At 55.5% G+C, this 23398-nt stretch overlaps 4 protein-coding genes across 4 annotated transcripts; 2 read left to right on the top strand and 2 right to left on the bottom strand.

Annotated features, from left to right (window-relative positions):
* Nucleotides 1–2967: 2967 nt before the first annotated feature.
* Nucleotides 2968–6514, top strand: MHP1 (uncharacterized protein; the record flags this gene model as incomplete). The annotated part of the gene is made up of 2 exons (XM_036644772.1): nucleotides 2968–5069; nucleotides 5119–6514. The coding sequence occupies 2 exons, from the start codon at nucleotides 2968–2970 to the stop codon at nucleotides 6512–6514; spliced, it is 3498 nt and encodes a 1165-aa protein (XP_036489772.1).
* A 1274-nt stretch (nucleotides 6515–7788) lies between these two features.
* CGCS363_v012924 (uncharacterized protein) lies at nucleotides 7789–10388 on the bottom strand (the record flags this gene model as incomplete). Its single annotated transcript, XM_036644773.1, has 3 exons — nucleotides 7789–9280; nucleotides 9332–10240; nucleotides 10303–10388. The coding sequence occupies 3 exons, from the start codon at nucleotides 10386–10388 to the stop codon at nucleotides 7789–7791; spliced, it is 2487 nt and encodes an 828-aa protein (XP_036489777.1).
* Nucleotides 10389–16036: 5648 nt separating this feature from the next.
* On the top strand, nucleotides 16037–16273 carry CGCS363_v012925 (uncharacterized protein; the record flags this gene model as incomplete). Its single annotated transcript, XM_036644774.1, has 1 exon — nucleotides 16037–16273. One exon carries the CDS (start codon nucleotides 16037–16039, stop codon nucleotides 16271–16273), a length of 237 nt encoding a protein of 78 aa, XP_036489778.1.
* A 2580-nt stretch (nucleotides 16274–18853) lies between these two features.
* On the bottom strand, nucleotides 18854–22516 carry psd3 (Phosphatidylserine decarboxylase proenzyme 3; the record flags this gene model as incomplete). The annotated part of the gene is made up of 5 exons (XM_036644775.1): nucleotides 18854–19063; nucleotides 19118–19869; nucleotides 19921–22120; nucleotides 22185–22229; nucleotides 22349–22516. 5 exons carry the CDS (start codon nucleotides 22514–22516, stop codon nucleotides 18854–18856), a joined length of 3375 nt encoding a protein of 1124 aa, XP_036489775.1.
* Between the last annotated feature and the right edge of the window lie 882 nt (nucleotides 22517–23398).

The following is a 23398-nucleotide window of genomic DNA, read 5'->3' on the forward strand; positions in this document are numbered from 1 at the left end:
CAGAACGAGAGAAGAGAGCCCACCGTCCCCTACCCTTCCCGGGCGACTTGCAGGGTTGATGGTGGATGATCCAATTGTTTTTTTTTTTCTGGCGGTGTCCGGCCGTCTTCTTTTAGAAGGGAGGGGGACACCGCTGGATGGGAGCAGGGGAGACCCTCAAGGGCCAACCGCGATGTCCGCTTCTCAGGAAGCGAGGCGGCCCCCGTGATCTCGCGATGCTCAGGGGGCGGTCAGTCAGTCGACCAGAGACTCCGAGTCGAATGTAAAGTGGCCCAAGTGCATTTTTACGGGATTGAGTTACCTTAGTCGCAGACAGCAAGTCGTTATCCAGGGACCGGTTCTTTGTCAGTTAATGCAAACGTGGAGAGGCATCTGGACCCTGAATCGCCCTCGCCCGCAAGGCGCCGCCATGGCCAGCGGAGGGCTCAGCTACAGCTGCAATGGGCAAGTGCGAACTCTGTTTGTACAGCAGAAATTCGTTGGAGGCTTGTTGCATGCTTGTTGGCAGCGTGGCGGCGTATCGTGCCTCAGAACTGGAACCCAGAGGCGAGCCTCGAGGACGGCGTGAGACGAGATCAAGGCTGGGAGAGGCGTAGCGGGCTGTAAGGCAGAGGAAGCTAAGACATGTAGGGCGAGTGTAGGTTGGACGAGGAGGATAGATTAATAAGAGCCTTGCTTCTTTGAGATCATCCACGTCTCGCGACCTGAGGTGTTGGAAGGTGACAGTGCAGTAGCGTGCGGTTCTAGTGATAGGTTGCATTCTGCAAGACGGCCGGAGACGGGGACCGATGCGGATGAGCCCAGACCTTGGGTACGATTCGGTGCCTCTGGTGAGTGTGAGACGAAGCACGGCGTCGCTGTCTTCGACTCGAGGATGCGAGTCGTCAAGACAGCACAAGTTGGAGGAGGGGTTCGTCCGCTTCTTGGAAATGATTGCCCTCCACTGACTGAGCATTGGCACTGGCACTGGTACTGGCGGCGGCAGCAGGTGAGCGGTCATACCCACGGTCCACGGCTTTTCTGACGTTGCCAAACCCCGCTGGGCAGTGGGGGCGAACGGCAGTGTCGTCCAACCAGAAGACGGTGGAAGCAATCCACTGGCCACCTGTTGACGGCAGCTCAGCGGAGGGTCCACGGGTCACCTACAGGTAGGTAGGTACAGGCCAGGACCTGGAGGAGCCCGGAGTACCTGAGGACCACCAGCCAATGCCTGCCATGCAACCGTCGCTCTCGCTGTCGCCGGTGTTTTCTCGCCGTGTGCTAGAGACTTTGGGGGACAGTAGCGTTGGCGGTGCTGCGAGCGCTAGCTGCAACCTCCGGATCGCGCCCAGCTCGATCTAGGTCTATTAGACATCCAATGCGTTGCTATTGTAAGCGGGAGGCGATCTGGCTTGTCGCCTCAGCCGGAGGACGGCTCACGTCAGTTGCTCCCAAAGCTGGGAGTGAAGACGGCTTTGTGTCAATCCCGTCCAGTAGCTTCAGGAGCGTACCTAAGGTAGACAAGGAAAGGATGGAGAGTACCGGACGGGCGAAGAAGCAGAAGAAGAAAAGAAGGGAGAAAAAGTGGCCGATGTTATGGCATGATCAAGTCCGTCCGATGGTGGTGTTGCCGCGGGACTTCCCACCGGGCCAGGACCAGCATCTGTCAGTCGGATTGACATGAGGATTTTGATTACCATAATCGGAGTAATAAGTAATTAAAGGAGCCCAAGGCATCCGGTGAAATGTCATGTTTTGCGAGCGAGCATGCCCGGTGCCGACGAGAGCTTATTCGCGAGTCTCAGTGCCGTCCGTGATTGTGCGAGAATAAGGCTCGCAGGACGAGTGAAAGCCAAGGCGTGCTGTCTCCAATCTGGGCCATGGCGCTGCCCATCTCCTGCCAATGACGAGATGCCTCTCCTCTAAAAAGGTTAATGAACCCCGCTAAAGCTGCCACGTCCGGCCTTTCCTTCCACGCATTAGAAGAAGTGAAGAGTGAAGTGCCCGGAATACTGCTGAGGTGCGTGCCTACTTGTACCTTGGAGTCCAGTGCCTGACGGACGCCGCGAGGAATCCATCAATCCACGCCAGGGAAGACGAGCTGAAGGGAAACGATACGCAGACTCAGACGCAGACACAGACAACAACACGTCTCGCGGCGGTGCTTACCTCCTCCATCCCAGTGCCTCCTTCCTTCCTTGCTTCCCTCCTCATCCTACCTACTCCTCCTCCTCCTGCTGCTGCTGCTGGCACTGCTGCCGTCCCGCATCTACGTACCGAGAGGAGAGAGCCACCACACCCATCCCGTCCCACGGTTTCCCAGGGTCCGGGGATCAAGTGAATAACGAAGTACCCTCCACCTCCCGCCCTCTTTCGCATTCAGCAAAAAGTCACCCGCCCGCCGGGGCTGAACGCACCTCGTCTCTTCCATCACCTTCCTCTGTCTCCCCGAAAGTCAACCTCCACTGCTTCCTCACTCCGGCGAACATCCTCCTCGCCTCCAGCCGGACGACCTCGTCTTCTTGGCCCGTTGCGGCCCTCCGTTCACCTCTACGCCTAGTCTTGATATCTTTGCGACATACAATATGGAGCAGGTTCATGGAGTAGATGTTAGCTGGATGACCCACGGCTCTCCAAAAGGTACGCAATCATGTCCCATCTGACCTCATTTTCCAGGGCAGTTGGTGCTTGCCCCCAGTCGCAAATCGCCCGCCCAGTCACCCAGTCACACTCGTCGCTCGCTGCTCGCCTATGCCAGGCCAGCCGCCCAGAGCCTACCGCGCCCGCATCCACATCCCACCCAGCAGCCCAGTCGGCCCAGATAAGCAGCTCCCGGCCTGCGACCACTTGCCACTGGATGCCGCATCTCTGGGTCTCGCGCCCGCTGCTTATATCCAAGAACCCGTCACTTCCCGCGACTTCTGCTCCCCGTTCTCGCTCATCTTGTTCTTTGAACCAAACACACAAACGTCCGGTTACTAACCCGCAATGCGACTCACAGACAAGGCGCTGAAGCCTTCTACAGCACGGCGATCCTCGACATCCACCCCTCGAGAGATACCAACCCCTGCCTCTCCGACCGCCGGCCAGCCTCCCGTCAACGGCAACGGAAACACCAATGGCACGACGACAGACGCCACAAAAGGTTCAACAGAAGGCGCGAAGCCTATTCCTGTGGGACGTCCTCCCATAGGCAGAAGCCCGTCGAACGAGAAGTCGGGTCCCAACGGCACTCCGCCCACCCGCCGCAACTCGTGGTTTTCCAACATTTCTTCCAAGTTTTCCTCTTCTCCGAACAACAATAACGCGCAAGCGAACCAACAGCCCCAGAACACTCCCCCAAAGGACTCCGGTCCGGTGCCTCCGAAGGTGACTCCTGCGAAGAATGCAGTGCTCCCGCACGCTGCCAAGTACGATGGGGACCAGCCATACACACCAGCGCCTCCCGGCCGCGGCCAGGCTGGCTTCCTCGGAGTCTTTCGTCGATTGTCTTCCTCGGGCGGTGTTCTGGGACCAGGCGCGAAGGGCACCCATGGTTTGGTCGAGCGAAAGGTACTGAATGTTGACCGCAATCGCGAGCGCTGTCAGATTTCGGACTTGCATCAGGCGAAACTTCGAAGGGTCGCATTCAGCGTCGATGTTGAAATCGCGCCAATGCCAAAGTATGTCGATACGGATACGCCAGCGAAGAAGCCCCTTGAGAAGTCGAAGACCCGGAAAGTGACAGAAAAGGGTGAGGGTGAGGCGCTCAAGAACCCAAAGTCGCTCGAGGAACAAAAGGAGCGCGATGGAGTCATCCACGAAACAGGCGAGCCCGTACCCAAGGAGCCAGAAAGGGAAGGAACCGACCCGGCCCAGGAAAAGAAGGACGGCGAAGTTACCACTGCAAACCCACCCACGGAAAACAAGGAGAAGGATACCAAGAAGAAGGAGAAGAAAAAGAAGAGCGAAGAGGAGAGGAAAGCTAGGAAAGAGAAGAAGAGGAAACAAGCCGAGGCCAATGGCACGATCCCAATGGAGATTCATGTCGACGACAGCGACTCTTCCAGCGAAGGCACGCCAGCTGCAACACCAAAGACAACAGCATCTCCCACGACAAACCCGGTTAGGATATACCGGCGCTGTTGCCAGTTGAGAGAAACGCCCATCCTTAAGAAGATCACCGAACAGCTGAGCAGCCCTTCAAATTGCTCATCCGACATCGGCATGGTGCAAAAGCTGGATCTCACAGGCTACTGGCTCCAGCTGCCAGACCTCGTCACTTTGGGAGACTATTTAGCCGTCGTCCCGGTCAAGGAGCTCATTTTGGAGAACTGTGGCCTTTCAGACGAGGGGTTGAGAGTCATCCTCGCCGGCCTGCTGGCTACAAAGAAGCCCGAATCTAGGCGGCGGAAGCACACCCAACCTGATGGCCTCACAATCCAGGGAGGATTCGTCGAACGCCTTGTTCTCAAGAACAATAAGATCGGACCCGAAGGCTGGAAGCACATTTGCCTCTTCATCTACCTCTGCCGAACGCTCAAATTTCTCGATGTATCCACCATCCCCTTTCCTCGACCACCCGCATCAGCTCAAAACGGAAATGGTCACAGTCATCACTTGCTGCGGCATTCCAGTGATGAGCGACCCCAGAACATCGCAGCAACACTCTTCTCCAAGGCTATTGGTGAAAGATTGGCTGGGTCCACACTCGAGCTCGTCAATCTAGGAGAAACCAACCTGAATCCGGATGACCTTGGAGTGATAATCGATGGTATCAACCAGTGTGGCGTCAAACGTCTGGGCCTTGCTCACAACAATATTGATGATAAGGGCCTGCAACACGTTGCCAGATACCTCTCCCAGAGCTTTTGCGAGGGCCTAGATCTTGGCGGCAATGATCTCCGAGATCACATGGACGTGATTGCGAACGCGATCTCAGAAAAGGATTCTTTGTGGGCACTCAGTCTGGCTGAATGCAACCTGAAGCCCGGTTCACTCTGCAAAATCTTCCCCGCGCTTGCGCAGCTCAAGGACTTTCGCTTTATCGACCTTTCTCACAATCGGGATCTATGCAAATCTGATCCCAGTGCTATTGGTCTCTTGCGCAAGTAAGTTGTGTCCACTCCACCATGGCTGATAATTACTAACAATCTCCAGATACATACCGAAGCTCAATGGCTTGCGTCGCATTCACCTAGCCGATGTTGCCATGACTTCTGAGCAGGCAATCGCTCTCACAGAGATCCTTCCCGAGGCGAAGCTACTAGCACACATTAGCTTCCTTGAGAATCCAGAGTTGGTCAAGCTTACGGATGCCAAGACTGAGGAGACTCAGGAAGAAGCATGCGCCTTGTATGCATCCTTCTTGGCTGCCACACGAGTCTCCAAGTCGATCGTGTGTGTCGACATTGATCCTCCTAGCGACAACTCTGGCGAGATTGTCAAGGCTTTGGCCAAACAGGTTGTGGCATATTGCTTGCGGAACATGGATCGCTTCCCCATGGGCGACATCAGCAATGTTATATCCACGGTCCTGGCCGAGACTCAAGGGCCTCAACCTGGTGGCCCAATTCCTCCTTACCCCGATGTGCTTGCACACTTGGTTGGCCACGACGTGCTGAGAGACGATTCCTCAGACAACGAGTCGGCCCCTGATGATGACTACGTCATCGGTGGAACGGGAGTTGTCAAGGCCCTTACGTGCTGTCTGAAGAACAGGGGAGATGAGTCGAGAAGACAGTCTGGCGAGTTCATCCGAGACTTTGAAGATGGCGTGCCAGTGCCGGCAAGCCCTCGACCGAAGCTTCCTCCTGGAAAGGCCAAAGACATGTCGAAGCATCTCCTTGCAAGCGCTCGCAAGATTCGCCAGCGATTGCAGCCTGCCTTGTCAAAGGCTAGGGTCAACCCTGAAGAAGATGAACACAACTTGCGCAAGTTGATGTTCCTCGACACCACACTGGCCAATATCATCAAGCGATTCGAGGATGAGTTCCCCGACACTCGAGTGTCGACCGACGAAGCCTCGGAAAGCACAATGCCCAGCCAAAGCGATCGGCTGGGCACATCCTTGTCCTCTACTGAAGACCCTGACCAAGGAACTATTCCTTCAGATCCCGAAGATGAGACTGGCTTGCAAGTCCGACCTGGTCTGCCGCGCACGAACTCTACGTTGTCGCATACGTCCAAGGCACTCATTGAGGAAGAAGGCAGAATTCACAGAACTGGTCACAAGATTCGCTCCGGCATCATCAAGCCTGAATACTATGGCTTGCTTAGCGGCGTACTTGAGGTCGGCCTCGATCCCAAGCATACCGCCATGCTTCACCAGATGATCGAAGAGATTGATGACGCGGATTTGACTGAGAAGGTTGAGCAGAAGGGTATCATGCGCGTTTTCCACGAGGATCGCGATCAAGTCCGTGAAGGACTGCGGGCATTGGATCCCCTGCATTGGGATCGCTTTGTCGAGAGTCAGGAGAAAGCAAGGGGGAACGTCAAGTCGAGCATATCAAATGCAGTCAAGCCGGCTGACGAGGTCGCTGTTGAGGACTGAACATGAATCGACGTCGTCGCCCAACACTATGAGCGGTATTTCACCGCATTTTGTACGAATAATTTGCTTAACATGAATTGTTGGATGGGGGACTTTCGAAACAGCAAGAAGCAAGCAAGCATAGGCGTACCGCGAGAAGGGACTTCATCGCACAGAACCTTTTTTTTTTTTTTTTTTTTTTCCCTTCTACAATTTCCCCCTTCTTCCCGCGGAAGACTTTGCGGACACAACACGTCCATTTATCTGATACCAATAGCTCGGGAACCAGTGGATAGATCTGCCAACCCCCCGTGACAAAAGTTACATCTAGGCAGACGAGGGAAACAAATGACGAGACGGGACACAGTCGCTACTGGAACTCCTGTATTGTACACTAGCGACCTAGCGAAATCATCGCACATTTTCGCCCTCTCGAGGGCGAGGAGGCCGCCGGGTTTTGACGCGCCGAAATCGTTCTGATTCTGTGATATGCCGTGTATCCTCCCCCCCGATATCGTCTTTTTTCTCTGTATCTCGTTGACGCGGGTGCTCAGGATTTTCTACTCAAGTATGAGAGACGGTGTTGAAGAACATCGTCGCGTCCGGGAAGGTCGCAGTAACTGGGCTTCTTGTCTTCGCACAAGATACAGCCACATTTTTGGCGGCTATAATGTGTAACCAGGAAACGCTCGTTCCCGCATTCACTTCGCCGACACGCGTCAGATGCATGGGGTTTGATGCTTAAAAAGCGTAGAAATCACATTTGACATTGAAGCTGCGATTGAAACTCTCATCGCCACATCCAGGGGCGGCATCTGTACGTGTTTGTCCTTCCCGTCCATCGTTGGTCGTTTCCCGTTTCCAAAACCAAAACACTAGGGTATAAGCTACTACAATGATCCGACCTATCTCAAATCCGCACGTAACAAACATCTCCTTTTTTCCCATCTCTATTTCCGACCTCACCACCCCTTCTCTTGAGTGGTTGTCGCCGTGCCGTCGCGTTCATGCGTGAAACCCCATCCCCGATTAACACCATTAAAATGCATGCATACTTTTCCCACCTGAAAAACCGACTCGCCACTCCGTATTTTTGGTTTGCGATGCAGAAAGAGAAGTGGTCCAGTCATCCTGACAGATGATCTCACTGGAACCGAAGAAATATGTACAGCCGAATAGAAACAACAATAGACAATGATGTATGATGATAGATGCCGGCCTCCCCTAAAAGGGGGAAGGAGAACAGAAAAAAAGCATACGAGAAATCAATCATGAATAAGCGTATGTGTGTCCTGTTAAGCATAGCTCCTGACAGGATTGAGAACGGTAACGGGCAAGCTCGAAAACGTGGCGTGCCCGACGTTCGTTCCCTCGCCCTCAGCGACGACACCCCAGGCAACCTCGCGGCAAGCGGCGCCAACGTCGCCGGGGGAGCGGTGGCACCTGGCGCTGATGACGGCGGAGCAGCTCCCTCCCTTGAGGACGAGTGGGTTGCCGGACGGATCGCCGTCGACCCGCGTGGGCGTGGGATCCGCGCGGCGGAGGCCGAGACCGAGGACGAGGCCCGCGATGATGACGAGGAGCGCGAGGAGGGCCAGGAGCCCGACGCCGCTGAACCCGACGCCGTTGATGGGGGCGGGGAAGTCTGCGTCCTTGGCGGCGGGAAGGGAGTCGACGGAGATCATCACCACCGACTGGCTGAGGACGAAGCCTGCGGCGGCGAAGAGGACGAGGAGGAGCCAGGAGAAGGGGCGCGGGAGGGTGAGGTAGAGACTTGTTGTTTGCGCGCCGAGGGGTCGGCCGGAGCTGACGCGGAGGGGGAGGGTCAAGCCGGGGAGGGCGTACTGGCTCAGCTCGTGGGAGAGGAAGTAGGAGGACAGGAGGATGTTGGTGGTGAGGTAGAGGACGGCGAGGAGGAGGTGGGGGAGAGCGGCGACGAGGGCGAAGCCTGCGCGGGCGGCTCCGTTGGGTAGGATGTACAGCTGGTGGTCCGGGGCGTGGCCGAAGGCGCTGAGGCTGGCCGACGTATCTTTGCTCAATGGAATCGCCAGCGCCGCGGCGGCGAGGCCTGTCGGCGCGGCCCAGGTGAGGAACCAAACAGCCCAGAGGGAGAGGCTGGGGGTCTGGAACCAGAAATGTTCCTTGGAAGTCCAGTACTTGGCTTCATTGTAGCCCCAGCGGCCTTGGGTGACGTCCTTCTTGTCGAGGAGGCAGGAGGCTTTGGTGGTGTGGTCTGGGTGGGTGATGAAGGATGCGAGGGTATCACCGAGAGTCACGAGAGGCTCGAAGCCGGTGAAGAAGTACACCGCGCCAATGGCAGAGACGGAGACGAGGTTGAGGATTGCAATGACGCCAAGCAGGGAGCCGTTGAGGATTACTGAGCAAGACTCGCGTGACTCGGGCCGGGCGAGGCAGTATTCGGCGGTTGTGTCGTTGATCTTGATGGAGGAAGGGTTCGTCGGGTCAACGAATTGAGAGAGCGAGGAGCCTGATTTCGCCGTCTGGACGAGGGAGTTGCTGGTTGAGGCTGAATCCGTGACCAGCAATACGGCGCTGAAGTCGCCCTGGTACACACCTCCGAATTCGTTCAGACAGTCGGCAATGGTGAGATTCGTCAGATTGTTCTGGGATGCCTGGGTCTGCAGGGTCAGGATGTCGGATCTCGAGAGTCCGCCGGCGTTCGTCGCAGACGCATTGCTGAACTGGCCGGAGGAGAGGAAGCTCGGGGTGACGAAAAGGATTTGGTGGGCAAAGCCCGGCATTGTTGTAAAGATTACAGCATTATATCTAATGACGGTCAGCACACGTAATTGAAAGTAAACCATAGTTATGACGGACATTACTTGGGTGCTGACGGCCGCCATCATAATGATGACCGCCATGACAACCCTGGGTTTGGAAATGAAACGCAGGTTCCTGAAGGAAGGAACGCCAATGTGAAGCCAACGATGCTCCTCGTGAGCCATTTCGACCTCGGTGCGTGTCGGGCTGCTAAGTACTTGAAAGACGTAGTTGGCTGTCGCGAGAAGGATGATGACGATGATGTTGATGGCCACGGAGAGTCCGATCTTGATCTCATCTGCCTTGGAGCAAGATCCTTCGTACACTCTGCTCTCTCCCCGGATCATTCCGACAACTACCAGCGCCAGGACCAGGCAGACGATGGCGACAATGAGGATGATGAAGCCGATGACGATGTTCACTGCGATGCCGGCCCTCCACCCCGACTTCATTCTGCTGAAAGTACCCTGGCCGCCGCGCTTCCCCCCTGGAGGCATCATCCGCTCCAGATCTTCGCTCGCTGACGCTGTCGACATGCTGTGTGTTGTCGCCTCATCGTAGAATCCTTCTCCTTGGTAGCGTTCCGCCGCTTGTGCTGCCAGTTCGCCCCCTTCCGTCTGTCTCTTTTTCTCCTCCCTTTTCCTTGCCATGGTCTCTGGTGTTTCTCCTCTGATGTAGTTGACGATATAGTCGGGAACGATATTTTCGAGAATTGTTGCTGTGGAATTACGCTTGCCCGGAGCCCATGTTGCCCTCCTCGGTGGCTCCCGCTCCCGCTCCAACGGAAAACTTGGCCCTAGACTCGGCCCTGGAAAGCTTCCTGTGAAGCCGGTGAACGGCCTCGATGAGGCGACGTCGGACGCGGAACTCTGATGGCGGAGAAAAGGCCATTGCACCGTTTGTCTGCTGACTGTGCTCTGCCGTTGCTCCTGTTCGGTGAGTTCTCTGATCTCTTGGTGTGGGACTCTATGCTGCATGTAAGTCCGCATTCAAGGTTTTAGGCCGCATCTGTCAGTAGTAGACTGTACCTTTCTACTCTCTCGACTTGTCCTTCCTCGTCCCAAGTATATCTGTAGGACGGCCCATGATCTCGTGGTGGAATTACAACCTCCATGACCTCGCGGAGGAGCGCAGCGCAGATAGTTGTGCGCGGCAGTTCGACATGAAGGGATTAAAAAGAAGAAAAATTGAGGGTGGATATGAATATGGGTAAAGAGGGGGGAAACTGTCTGATCAGGTCGATCAGTGCGGTCGGTACAAGACTACAGAAGCAAGAGCCGAAGGAGTGAAGGCACTTGCAGCTTTCGTCTCGTCTAGAAAAGAGACAAAACAGAATAGAGTTTTAGAGTGACGTGCAGCTGACACGTTTGGTGAAGGAGACGGAAGAGGGAGAAAAAGGCACCCATGGCCGAGCGCCAGGGTTTGCGATCGTCTTGTATATGTCGGAGGGCTCGTCCGTCCGACCTTTTCTCATACGGCGGGCCTTGGTGCGATTGCGGGAGAGGCGGCCCTGACAAGGGCACAACGCAGGTGGATGGGGAGCCACCGATTATTGGACTAAAAGCCCATGGCAGATCATGAACAGGGAATGGTCCTTGTCACTTGGGGGACTCGAGACTCGCAAGCTCAAGCGGATGTGCAGACAAGAGGGGCCCGAGTGTGGTGGTGGTGGTGAGCCACAGCGCCATCGAGGATGACCGGTTCAAGGCAAACGATGATGGAGGGGTGAGCAAGGGGGATTGGGAAGGGGGCTGACGACGTTCGGGACATGACGAGGAATCAAGGATGTTGGCGGCAGACGCTTGGAGATGCAAGATGAGATGGCATTCTGGTCGCGGCGAACGACTCGAGCCAAAGGCTTCCTTTCCGGCCGGTTGGATTGGATGACAAGAGGGCCGGTGCCCGATCGTTGACCGTGCAGGAACATAGGGGTGGCTTAGCTTTGATGAGCTCTTGTCAGAGTTTCTAGCCTCTGAGTCGAGGGCGAGTCAAATATCAGATAACTGGGGGACGAGGAGGGACAGGCCATGGATGATGGGAGGAGGAAGGCATTGAGATCTTTGACATGTCTGTCCATGTTCTCCCGTTTAGGGATTCCATCCGTATGGCCTCGAGTGCTCAACGCATGAAGAACAGAATCCGAAGATCGGTTGTTGAGAAGGAGGCTTCTGTCACCGACCATGACAATTCGGTGACGGTCCGCTTGGACGTTGCTTCTCCGGAGACGCAATCTGCCAGATGAGGGCTAGAGCAGGTCGGGCAATGGGTGAATGGTGGTTACCCAGCCGTGGCGTGGCAGAGGGGACGATCCGGGAGCTACTGCAGCGCTGGCGGCTTGGTGAGCGTCGATGGGGAGGCTCGAGGCCGGCTTTCTTCTTGCAGTGCTGCAGTTTCAGACGGGGGCCTAGATGAGATCACACTCGCGATTTGTGTTCCATAAAGGAATAGAACGATTCGAGTGCCGGCATGTCCTGTCCTGTCCTGGGGGAGGAGGGGTGAAAACGACATGGGACGTGGGAGTGGCAGGTGGAACGCACTCCAGTGTCCAACAGGGGTTTAAAGAGCCTGCCCGGGTCCACCCAACTGTCCAGGGCGAATTGCAGTGGGTGGCTAGCCTGTTACAGCCAGGGCCAATGAGAGGCGGCCATGCCACTATGCATTTTCCATCTTTAGAAGTCGAGCCCAAGACTTACCTCACCAACCTTGCCTACCTAGGTACCTCTGAGGCGTCTTACAGGAACAGGAACCTGCACCTCCGGAATCCAACATGCCTCTGCAGTCCATCCAGCCTTGCAGCTCCATGTCATTCATGATGATCTCTGTTGCCTAGAATCCGCCAACAAACATGCAATGCCCCCAAGCCAATCGACCATTGATGACGAGACGACGATCAAGCACGCCAACCAACACACACAAGGGGGACGGGGATGGTGCTCCTTCTCCTCCCCCATTCCCTCGGATTCAAGCCTCCTTGCCCGCCCTGAAGCATGACCACACCACTCTTGGCACTGCGAAGCAACCCTCATCGACCGTTCATGCGAAGACCTAGAATCACCAGAAGCCCTGCTCTCAGCCATTCGGTCATCCCTACTGTCCATCCCTCTCGTCCCCGCCCCCTTTCAACCTCGTGGTCTTCAACCGGGGATGTGAAGGCGAGCGAGCACCACTCACACTTTCATGCGCCGGCACCGCCATCCCAGGAGATCGGGGTTTGCCTGTTTCACGACCTCCGCCAGGGGTCGAAAGGCTGTAAAGATTAGGAAAAATACCCGTCGAACCATATGTTGGGCACTTATATGTGATTGCTGCTTCACCCATCCCGGCCAGAACTGTTCTGAAAGGCTTCTCTTTTCGGCTGGATGCCCACAGCTGAACTACGCATTGAGTCGAGGGCGGGAACGGTCATTAAACTCAACATCGGGGGTTCCCTTCCAACTCCAGCAGATCCGGAGCTGGACCCGTCAAGAGCTCCAATTCAATTAAAGAGCGTCGCGAACGCCAATACCGCAACCCGCGCTTTTCGCGCCATGTCGTAATCGCATAGAGTCGGACGGCTTCCCTTCGAACCCTCAAATCTCTTCTGGTCTCCGCCGCTGCCGCCATAAATCCACAGCATCGTTGACTCGGGGGGTTTTGGAGAGTGCAACTAAGACCTAAAAACCTAACCTTCAATGCCCCTTTTGATGGAACGTCGGGGCAGCTCCGCCGCCGGATCTCGGGCACCTCGTTCGGCCTTTGCTCCTCGCATGTCGGGGATTTCGCTAGAGACACAGCACGCGTTGTGATGTGGCTATACTTGGCTGTCAAGACGTCAGAAAAGCTGACGACGACTCACAGTTGCAGCAGCTCCTGAAGACGACCCTATCAATGCCGCCAAGATCCAAAATGTTTCCGCCTGCTGCCGTCGCCTAAGCCTTGGGGAACTAGCGGCCGCCTTTTGAAACGACGGAACCGCCAACGGCGCAACGCGGGTTCAGTTAAGATGAGCCCTGTCATAATAGTTGATGGCCTTCACCTTCAGCTGGTGACGGGCTTGGCTTACCTGAAATTGGCTGCTCGATGAGCTCATAGGCCCCCTCACACCGTAGTTATTCATTATTGGGCAAGTTCCGCGATCTAGATGTCAAAAGGTAGTGAACTTATGAAGGTAATGAATAAATACAGCAGTGAATCAAATTTGTGACAAGAGTCCAAGAGGCACACTATCAAGCAAAAGACATGACCCAATCCCATCAGGATACCAAGTAGCGGTAGAAGACAGCAAAAGAGACATAAAATGAAGCACGGCGCAAAAGAAAATGTTCCGAAACCGAGAATCGAACTCGGGGCTATGCCTAACCTCTCAAGTTTATGAGAGGGCATCATGTTGGCCACTACACCATATCGGAGTTGGTTGCAGAAGATCCGAAAATTTGCATTTACAAAGGCTGCAGCAGAGTTGGGAGCCTGCGCCACACCAGCGGGGCTCCTTTCGGCAGGAGGAGCTCCTCCCCGCCAACCGCACCTCGATTCATACCTCGGGGTCAAATATTAGATTGATGATGTCGTGAAAGGGCAGTTGCTGTGAAGATAATTTCGAGGGAAAGATCAGCTTATTGCGGCTACTTCCGTCCAGCTGAATTTGGATGACAAAGCCCCTGCTGACACTTCCAAGACTCATCCTTCTTCCAGGCAGCATCGTCAGCCAGCGGAGTTTACGATCGAGTCCCCGGCCAACAGTCATCATTTATCATCAGCCTTGGGCACACGACAGGCCTGGAACTCTCGGTACGAACCAACAACGACAAGAAATCCACATAGAGTCCACCGCAGAAGCCTTACTGCATCAGTACCCCAGACAGCCCAATCACGCGGTTAAGCCTTCCGTAAGAGCCGAAGACCGAGAGACAGGCAGATGGCCATTTGACAATCTGTCGTAAATCTGGTATCGTTGCGACCCCGCGTGCCCAGTCTCGGGGGGTTTACGAGGGAATGAGGGGACCGTCGGCAGCTCCAAACGGCACCGGCAGCATGCGTGCACAATGCAGACGTGAAGACAAGCAAGTTGGAAGGCCAGCGTCATCTTGTCGAACCACCATCCGCATCATCGGTTCCCCACGGCTCGGAACGTGGAGCTCCACGGCGATTTTGTCCTCCTCTGAGCTGTGCCGAACGGTAGTCACTGGCCCCTGTCGGAGCTCATGTGCAGCAGCAACAGAGACATGCGTACAGATGGCGCCGTTGGCAGCTCCTCCTCTCCCTCAGAATCGTTCGGGAGTCGATGTCGGGCCAGCTTCGGATGGGGCTCCGACCCGAAGCGGAGCCTGCCCAAGAGGAACTTGGCCTTGGACGAGTTGGGAATCTGGGAGAAGTTGCCTTGGTCTTGATTCCGACCCTGGCCCACGAGCCGACAAGGCCCTGAAGATCACACGTTGTGGCTGGTGGATGCACCCCAACAGCCCAGTCCAGCTTCCTCATTCTCCGTCCAAAGCACGCAAGCAGTGACGTATCTCGTTCAGCCAGCCCCTCTCGTCTCAGTCAACTCAGCCGCGCTGTGTGCAGATTTTGGGGGGACTATGATATTGCTCTGCTTGCAGCCATGCAAGGTATTGCGTATAATCGCGAGAGAGCAAACCCGCCATGAGCAGTTGAACAGGCCCTCAATCTGGTGAGATACGACGGCATCGTCGTCTCCGGAACAGCTAACAAACATTCCATGCCCACCCCCAACGCGAACTCCCCGCCGTAAACGAACGGGCAGCCAACCAGGACTAATCAACGGCGAAGCTCTTGTCAATCTAGATTGGGGCACAACACCACCTTGGCTGTCAAACTGCGTCCACCGGGCCTGGGCAAGTGGAGGGTGGGCGCCCGCGCGCGCCAAAAAAAAAAAAGGTGAGCGTCAATCTGATGGAAAATGGTGTTCACAGTGTCAGCCCAGAGAAGACCCTTCCGGACCACCACGCCCACCCGTCCGTGGTGCCATTCAGCACAGCCACAGGCCTCAAATCGCACGTTTTCACTCCCACCTTCCTCCCTCTGCGTTGCTTACTTTGGGGGAGCCCCTATTTGCCAGCAGCCATCAATCTTGCTCTCTGGGCCTTCTCATTGGCGTATCTGGCCTGTGGCGTGGCTCCTCCCGGCTGCGGAGATGTGATGGGGCGGAGGTGCGGCCAGCCGAACGGCGTGAGGTGCTCACACGCCTGCACAGTGAGCGAGTCACACACGCACGCCCGCCCCAATCTCCCCCATGCCGCACCTCGTCCGTTTTCCAGCTCTTTTGACGCCATTTTCGCATGTTTCGTGGTCCCCCGACCATTGATTTGGGTCGATTTGACAGCTGTGCAGCCACTGTTGTACCAATGTATCTGTAGATCTGGCCGGGGGTGCTCGAAGGGGGGGAACCAGCAAAAAAATACCCCTGGTATTGTTCGTCTGGTTGCCTGGCCTTATTGTCTTCTCCCCCAAATATAACCAGCACGTCTGCCCCCCTCATAACTCGACTGCCATCGTTCAGTTTCCCATTCGAACCTCCAAGGATTCTAATAATATCACTCTCGTCTCAAAGACAAACAGCCCATTAACACGACTGCTCCCAAAGACGCGTGTTTAATACTCCACAACCAAGCTCATCCCACCTTGCTTCTGAAGCTCAGCCTCACTCGACTCTCTTATACAAAGCCACGACTACGACTGACTGGCCTCTCTCGTCCATCTCTGAGAGCCTGTTCTACAACCACCAAACGCAACCCCGAAAACTCTACTACAAACCACACCTTCACAATGTCGCCCACCTACACCATGTCCGCACACCTGTGCAAGCAGATCTACGCCTCCTGGCGCGAAACCCGTCCTTCGCCTTCCAACATGCCCTCTCCCGGCGTTCAGGCACCCAACATGACCTCCTACTTCCCCCGCAGCCCGTCCCCGGAGAAGCGCTCCATGGACAGCGACCGCAGCGACGCTGGCGTGCCCATGTCAAGATCTCCCTCGAACTCCTCGTGGCGTGGCCCCAAGTAGATGAGCTATGCGGCTCTTCAGCGCTGAGGGGAGCTCCGTCTCGTCACAGGCGGACATGCCAAGGTCACCCTCATCAACTACACACATACAAACTACCACAACACACGCTCGTGTCACTGCAACCAGCGTCGTACGACAACGGAATTCGGCAATGGGCACTACGAAATCACCAATACGCATTTACGGCTTTACGCATCGGACTAGGCACGGCGCATGGAGTTACCATCTTCACCCCAACACACTTCACAACCCGTCACGCGACCAGCCGCCACGCGCCGTTTCAGTCACATCCCGCTCGTGATCAGCAACGACGTTACACAACCACAAAATCACCCAACGACCTGAGCCGCATTGGAGGGAGGAGCACACAGGAAATGAAGGTCACCGGAGTTGCGGCGCAACAAATTCACAACTCAGATCAAAAAATCATCATCGGTCTTCCGGAAAGCAAACGGGAGGAATCTTTTTGGGGATCGAACGGCAGCGAGCGGCCTTAGCACGCCATGAGGGTCGAAGCATGATCATCGCATCAAATCCACTTTTCCTTCTCACTTACAACCGACCTTACGCAGGGGATGCTGCTGGTTGCCCCTCCCATTGTATCATTGGCGGGGGTGAATCGTTCGAGGGGCATGCAGAGCTACGACATCGTCTGAAGCCACTGCTGCCCATCGAATCATCCTTTTTGCTTGTTGAACCTACTTTTATTGTAAAATATATATATATATATATATATATATATATTTTTTTTCTTTTCTTCAATTTTTCCCTTTGGCAGATTTAAGCAAGGGCGCTCTACGAATAGGATACCCAACACGATTTTTTCATGTTCAAAAAGCAAATCCCCATTTACCGTTTCCTCTGCCGTGAATGCTGTCCGCATGTGAATGGTCCATAAGTGCCAAGTTTCTCCATCAAGTCCACCGACTCTTCTTCTCGACTCGTAGCCAAACATCCAGGAAGCTGTTCATCAGCTCCACCTGTGACGCAAGATCGTCACATATGAGAAGCAACTTCCTCCCAGATTGAACACCACACTGGCGCAACAGGTCCCATCACGTCCACCCTTGAAGCAAGGCTTCCTGAGCAGAGCTGCGAAATGCCGCATGCACACAGCCGCAGAGACATCCATCCACCTTCCCGGTCGCCATCGCCGTCGCCCTCTCCGTCACCGCCGCCGTGCTCCGATGGATCCCTTCATCCACCCCCTTTAGGTCCCCCGCCCCGCCGTCCAAGTCCGGAAGACGTGGGGAGGGAGTATCCCAGCTCACGACGGGAAATGCCATTAAACCCCCTGACACGGGATCCCGAAAGGGCGAAAGGGGGAACTTTTCTAGAATTTTTTAGGGTTCAGTGTAGCCATGAATGAGGAGCTGGTTGAACATAAAAGTGACCCGTTCAGATTTTTTTCTGCCTTTTTCTCAAAGTAACCCAGTTAGAATTCTCAAAAGATAAGAGCAAAAACTTCGCGGCACACAGGAGAATGAGACGAGAGAAAGTGCATCCCGCCGGCCCCATTCCCTCCGACCCCTCCACCTGCACCACCCTCGCCATCACCGTCCACGCCGTCCACACCCAAATTCGTCCGTCTCCGTCCAACCTGCGCACACCAGACTCACCAGACTCTGATGTCGCATCTCTCCGCCCAGCCAAGCATCCCCATGTCGGCTCGCGGCAACCTCGCCATGCACTCCAAACCAGCATCCTCCTTGGGCGTCTCGAGACCTAATCGGTTCATTCTTCTTTGCTCGCTGAAGTGGACCCAAGAATAGAATTTCGAAGCAACTGTACCGCGTAGTCCTGTCCTCTTACGTGCCCCTTTTGCGGGTTGATTGATCTCTGAGCCCTCCCTGATCACCGAGACCCTCGATTCGAGATGAATTGCCAGTAATGCAATGTGAGGATGCTTCTGCGTTAATGCATCTCAGCTGAGAATGCGCAAATCGGGTATAACGACACATGGCTCGACTTGGCCGACCCCTCAAATGCAACCACTTGTCACAATCACATCTTCCCACCTAACCGAGTGGGAACATGAGCCCATCTAGAGCCTCGCTGCAGCTGTCCTTCCTCTTTCAATCAGGTCGCGTCAAACCATTGGGCACACGCAAGTCACCATCACACCAAGACTCAAGAGCTACTAGGGCCCTTTTCTTTACCAGAAAACTAACATGTTGCTGCATTCATTCCAAGCGAGCGAGCTACATTGCTGATCCCCCGCCTCGCCAAGCAAGGCCCTCCCCGCACCACTCTCCGTCTCCCCTGTTTTCTGTACGCTTAGAGCTCTTGCCCCTGATTTCTCGGGGCCCAACAAACACCTCCCACGTCTCGTGCCCTATACAATGGTCCATACTGTCGCTATGCTTCTCTGTCGTATTTTGTCGATGATGTGCGTGTCTGTTGAAGGCCACCGGCGTCGTGTGAAGATGAAAGAAATAAAGACCCATCGCGGGTAACGCGATGGCTGAGAAACCATCAAACCCCCAAACACCGAGTTTTTGTTATCTAGCTGTTGTTGTATCCGTCTATCCTGCCCAATGGGGCCTATGCAAGTTCGGCACGGTCGAGGAAACGGACGCGTTACATGGCGGACGCAGCATGCGTGTTGATGTCGGTGCCGTTGCCAGGAGTTTCGTCGCCACTTGAAGACTCCTCTCCGGTAAGGCTGCCACCGATGCGTCGTTTGGCGTCCTTCTTGTCCGCCTCGGTGATGTCCTTCTCGTCTTTGCGCATGTCCGGCGCCCATTGCGGTGTGCCAGGCGCGTGTCCCACAGACATGCCAGCGCGAACCTAGAAATGCTGTCAGTCAAACTTTCACAAGTAGATACCATCCCGCCAACTTACCAAAGTCTCAAGGGCGGTGTTCGAGTTGTCCACCAGGTCATCATCAAAGACCATCTTGCCGGGCTCGAACAACAATACGATAGTGCTACCGCCAAACTTGAAGTAGCCAAGTTCCTCAGCTCGCTTTACCTGCTCGCCCTCCTTGCGGGTAATGACGGTGCTGCCAACCATCATGGCGCCGACACAAATGACCATCACACGGCCGTGCACAGGACTGTCGATCGGGCAAAGAACTCTGACGTTCTCTCCGTACACGTCGAGGGCTGAGCGGATAGCCATCGGGTTGACAGTGTAGTATTCTCCGGCAATGGTCTTCGGCTTGTCCAAGATACCGTCAACAGGAATGTGGAAACGGTGGTAATCTTGCGGCGCCAGTCGGAAAATGCCGAGTGCACCGTTCTCGAAGCGCTTGACATCCTCAGGGTAGGCGTCGCCGAGAAGGCGTTTGATCGAGAACTCGCGACCCTTGATCCAAACGTTGGTGGCCTGGTTCACACTATTGAACACGACGCTGCGACAGTCGGCGGGAGAAACGGTGACATCCGGACGCTCGGCACCAGAGCATGGGCGAGCATCGGGCTTCAGAGCTCGGTAAAAGAACTCGTTAAAGTTCTTGAACTCTTCCAGCGGCAGAAGAACCTCCGACATGTCGAGACGGTGGAATTCGATGAACTTGGGAATCTCAGCCTTGGAGGCCGGATCGTCAAACTTCTTGCCTTGCTTGATACTCATGCTCTTAAGCATCTTACGAACTACGGTGACGTTAGCAGAATATCCGGGTAGGGCAATGGGGCCCTGCTTACTCCTCTTGGTTTCCATGTTACTAGACTTGAGTCCTTTGTACAGGAGACGGATTCCAAGTCTCACGTAAACGCTCATCTTCTCCTCGTTGATCTGGCCCGTGATGCGGTCCTGGACCAAGATGTTTGCCGAGTTGGCTCCAAGCTTGTATCCGCCGTAAGAGATCTTGGTGATAACCTTGGAGTACCACTTGCGTTGGGCCTGGCTGGCGGTGACGAAACCGCCCATGACGAGGTTGTTCACCTGTCGCCAATCCTGGCTGGCGCATGTGGCAATGTGCGTGATGATGTCGGTATCCTTGCGCTTATTCAAGCGCGGCTGGTGGCAGATTGGACATTCTCTGATCTCGACCACATGCTCTTCGCCAGATCGATCCTCAGCCAGGTCGTCCTTGTCAAGGAGGTCACCCTCCTCGCCCGGAGTGCTCAGTTCCGGCACGTTGAGAGTACCATCGGAGGAACTTGAAGCCTCTGTCGAAAGACCAGGCTGGGCGTGTCCTGGCCCTGACAGAAGATTTTTGACCTTGTCGGCATCTGGCAGCATGCCCTTCATCTTCTGCGTCACAGTGACAGGCTTGCTCTTGGCCTCCAATTGGTCCTCCAAGCATAGCACGGCCTCATCCATCGTCAGATCTCCGACCTCGTCGCCTTCTTCCCTGTGGGGAAAGCGCTTGAAGAAGCCATCGATTGTCGACTCATGCAGCGTGGAACCCAGAGTGTCGAGCATTGTCGTCAACTCGATCTTGCTGATGCGGCCACTCTCGTCCGTGTCGTACTGCTTGAGCATGGATCGCCAGAACTGCTGACGAAGAGCAGGGTAGGGAACGTACTTCGCGCGGATGTATAGGACTGGGTTGTGCTTGTCTTCCCACTTCTTGGCGTCCTTCATCTTCAAGGGAATGCTGAAGTCATGGAAGTCTACTTCTTCAGACTGCTGCGCTTCCGCAGTCTGGGCTCCAGCGCCAGCGAGAGCTTGTTCGGGCGACAGGAACTCGGGGTTCAGACCTCCAGGCTGAGTGGCAGGCGTAGGCGTCGCAGTTCCAGACTGGCTTCCTCCAGGCGCGCCGGAAGTGCTACTAGGGTTCTTGGACAGGGACGGCCGTACCACCTTGCTCAGGCTCTGAGACGAAGATGTGCGCGACATTGCGAGCTTTTTGAAGCGGCGCTGCTGCGGGGCTACGAACTCGGCAGGCTCGGGTACGTCATAGAGGCCAGTCTCCGGGTCAGCTTTCGGGGCCTTGTCGATCAGCTCTCTGACGGCCAAGTTGCAGTCGGCGATGAAGTCATTTCCGGAGTACTTGTCGTGATCCATAACAGTGAAGGCGAATGAGTATTGCTGCTCGTGGCCTTGGACTTGGAAAATCATCTTTTCGTTGAAGACGGGGTTCAGGTTGTGTCGCACTCGTTTTGTTCGGTATGTCTTCTTGCCGAGAGACGCGACAACGAACGGGTCCATATCGAATGTGGTTCGCGTGGAGTTGGGCTCGGGAGGGAGATCGGTGATGTTCAGGACTTCGAGGTAGATTATGCCCACTACGTCACTTCCACTGTTATTGAATTCGTACGCGTGGTCTCTTCTCTTCTTCTTCAGTCCCTTGATCCTGAGGCGGCGCTTGCGCTTCTCAGCGGCCTCAGGCTTGCTCGGATCTTCGTCTTCGGGGGTATCATCTTCGATATCGAGATCATCGTCGTCATCCTCTTCCTGGTCGTCGGTGGCATTTCGCGATAACGGGGGCGAGGGTGTGGTGCCGCTGCGCACGCGCATGTTCTTGATAGGCTGAATCAGTGGCGTCATGGTGGGCGTAATTTGTCTAGAACCAGCGGGCACTTGGCTGACGAGGGAGTAAAACTTCTCGAAGACTTGCTCGCGGGTTGCGGCGGTGTTGGACTGGTCGAAAAGGGTAAACTGCAACATGACCTCACCAGACACAACGCTCGTCTTCTTGCCGGGCTTCTTGCTCTTCAGAGGGTACCATCTCGGGGGCTGCTCGTTCTGCTCATCGGCAAAGATCTCCTCCAGAGCGAGGTCGAATTCGCCCAGGTAGTCCTTGCCAAAGCGATCCTTGTCCCAGCATATTACGTCGAGGATGAGGCTCTGGGTCGTGTTTACGGGCAGCTCTTCGATGACGTTCCACTCCGGGTTCAGCGTCTTGGGAACTTCGTGTGTCGTGACTTTGGCGTCACCGAGGGTGACAACGAGAAACTGCAGGCAGACATGTTAGAGGAGTTGCTTCAGAAGGCACAGGACGGCAATTGAGGGATCGTACCGGATCGGATGTGCCGCTTCTGTCCTTGGCAGCGAGATTTCGGGCCTGGAATGCGATCAATCATTAGCATTTGGGCGCTGCTTAGTTTGACAGAACCGCGGCACCGGGTGCGCAAGCGGGCTGAAGGCGATGGGATGGCGGGGCAGCAGTGGTGGATTGCCTACCTTCATAATGACGACCTTCAAGGTCAAGCCATTGTCTTTTGGGCTCAATTCTCCCATCTTGCCGTTACTGCTGGTGCTGCTATTGCTGTTGTTACGAGTTGGGCTACTACTGCGGCTATGGCGGAGGGAAGAGCTGGACTTGAGTCGTCCAGGGATGATGCGGACCATGGCGGGCGACGGGTCGGGGAGCGGCCCCTAAAAAGAGTTGCGGTTGCCAAGCAGAGCGTTTGAGGGCGCAGCACACGACGTGTGACGGTGACGGTCCAGACACCACTCACAGGTAGGGCGGCGGCCAGTTTGGGGGGCGGGGTGACGTAGGAGATACAATGCGGAGCGCGCTGGGAACCGAAGCTGGGAAGCCTAGGTACGCAATTAGGAAGCCAAAAAGAGGTACTTGCGGTACCTTGCGTATTTTGGCTCCAGCGCCTAGCATCCAATTGTCACAATCCGACAGGACAACCCTCCGACGTGGGTCTCTAGCAGCTGTTGTTGACGTCTGCCTGAATGCCTCCTTTTCGCCTAGGCAGAGCAGGGCAGGGCAGGGCAGCTGTAACCTGGAGGCTGTAGCTAGCTGTACGTCGGTGATGGTGTGGTGGTGTACGGCAAATCACCAGCAAACAGGCGCGCGCGCGTTGGAGCTGAGGCGATGGAACGTGGCTGTATTCCGCAAGGGACAATGCAGAGCAGACAGCCAGAAGGTTGCTAGCCAGCTGCACAAGACAGGGTTTCCGAAGTACTGTCTCGTTGTTGGTTGCTGATCAGGATATGTCTCCGCGACTGCGATGCTCCGTCTCAACACGATTCGTCCTCTTCCACCAATGCAGGCCTGTCTTCCAGTCAAGATCGAATAGCTCGTTGGTCTTCTGGGCGGATTGGCGACGGCGAACGACAGGAACGCGAAACGGTCGTGACGGCGGGTGTAAGATGTCCGGGGGGTCTAGCGGATGGAACAAGTACTCGTGCAAATTACGGCGACTCGACTCGACTCGACTCGGTTGGAGAAGGGTATCCGTAGGGAGTACGGGATAGGATTGGATCTCGAATGCTGCA

Source organism: Colletotrichum siamense (genome assembly GCF_013390195.1).
Source record: "Colletotrichum siamense strain Cg363 chromosome Unknown KSG_Cg363_contig09, whole genome shotgun sequence".
NCBI classification, from domain to species: domain Eukaryota; kingdom Fungi; phylum Ascomycota; class Sordariomycetes; order Glomerellales; family Glomerellaceae; genus Colletotrichum; species Colletotrichum siamense.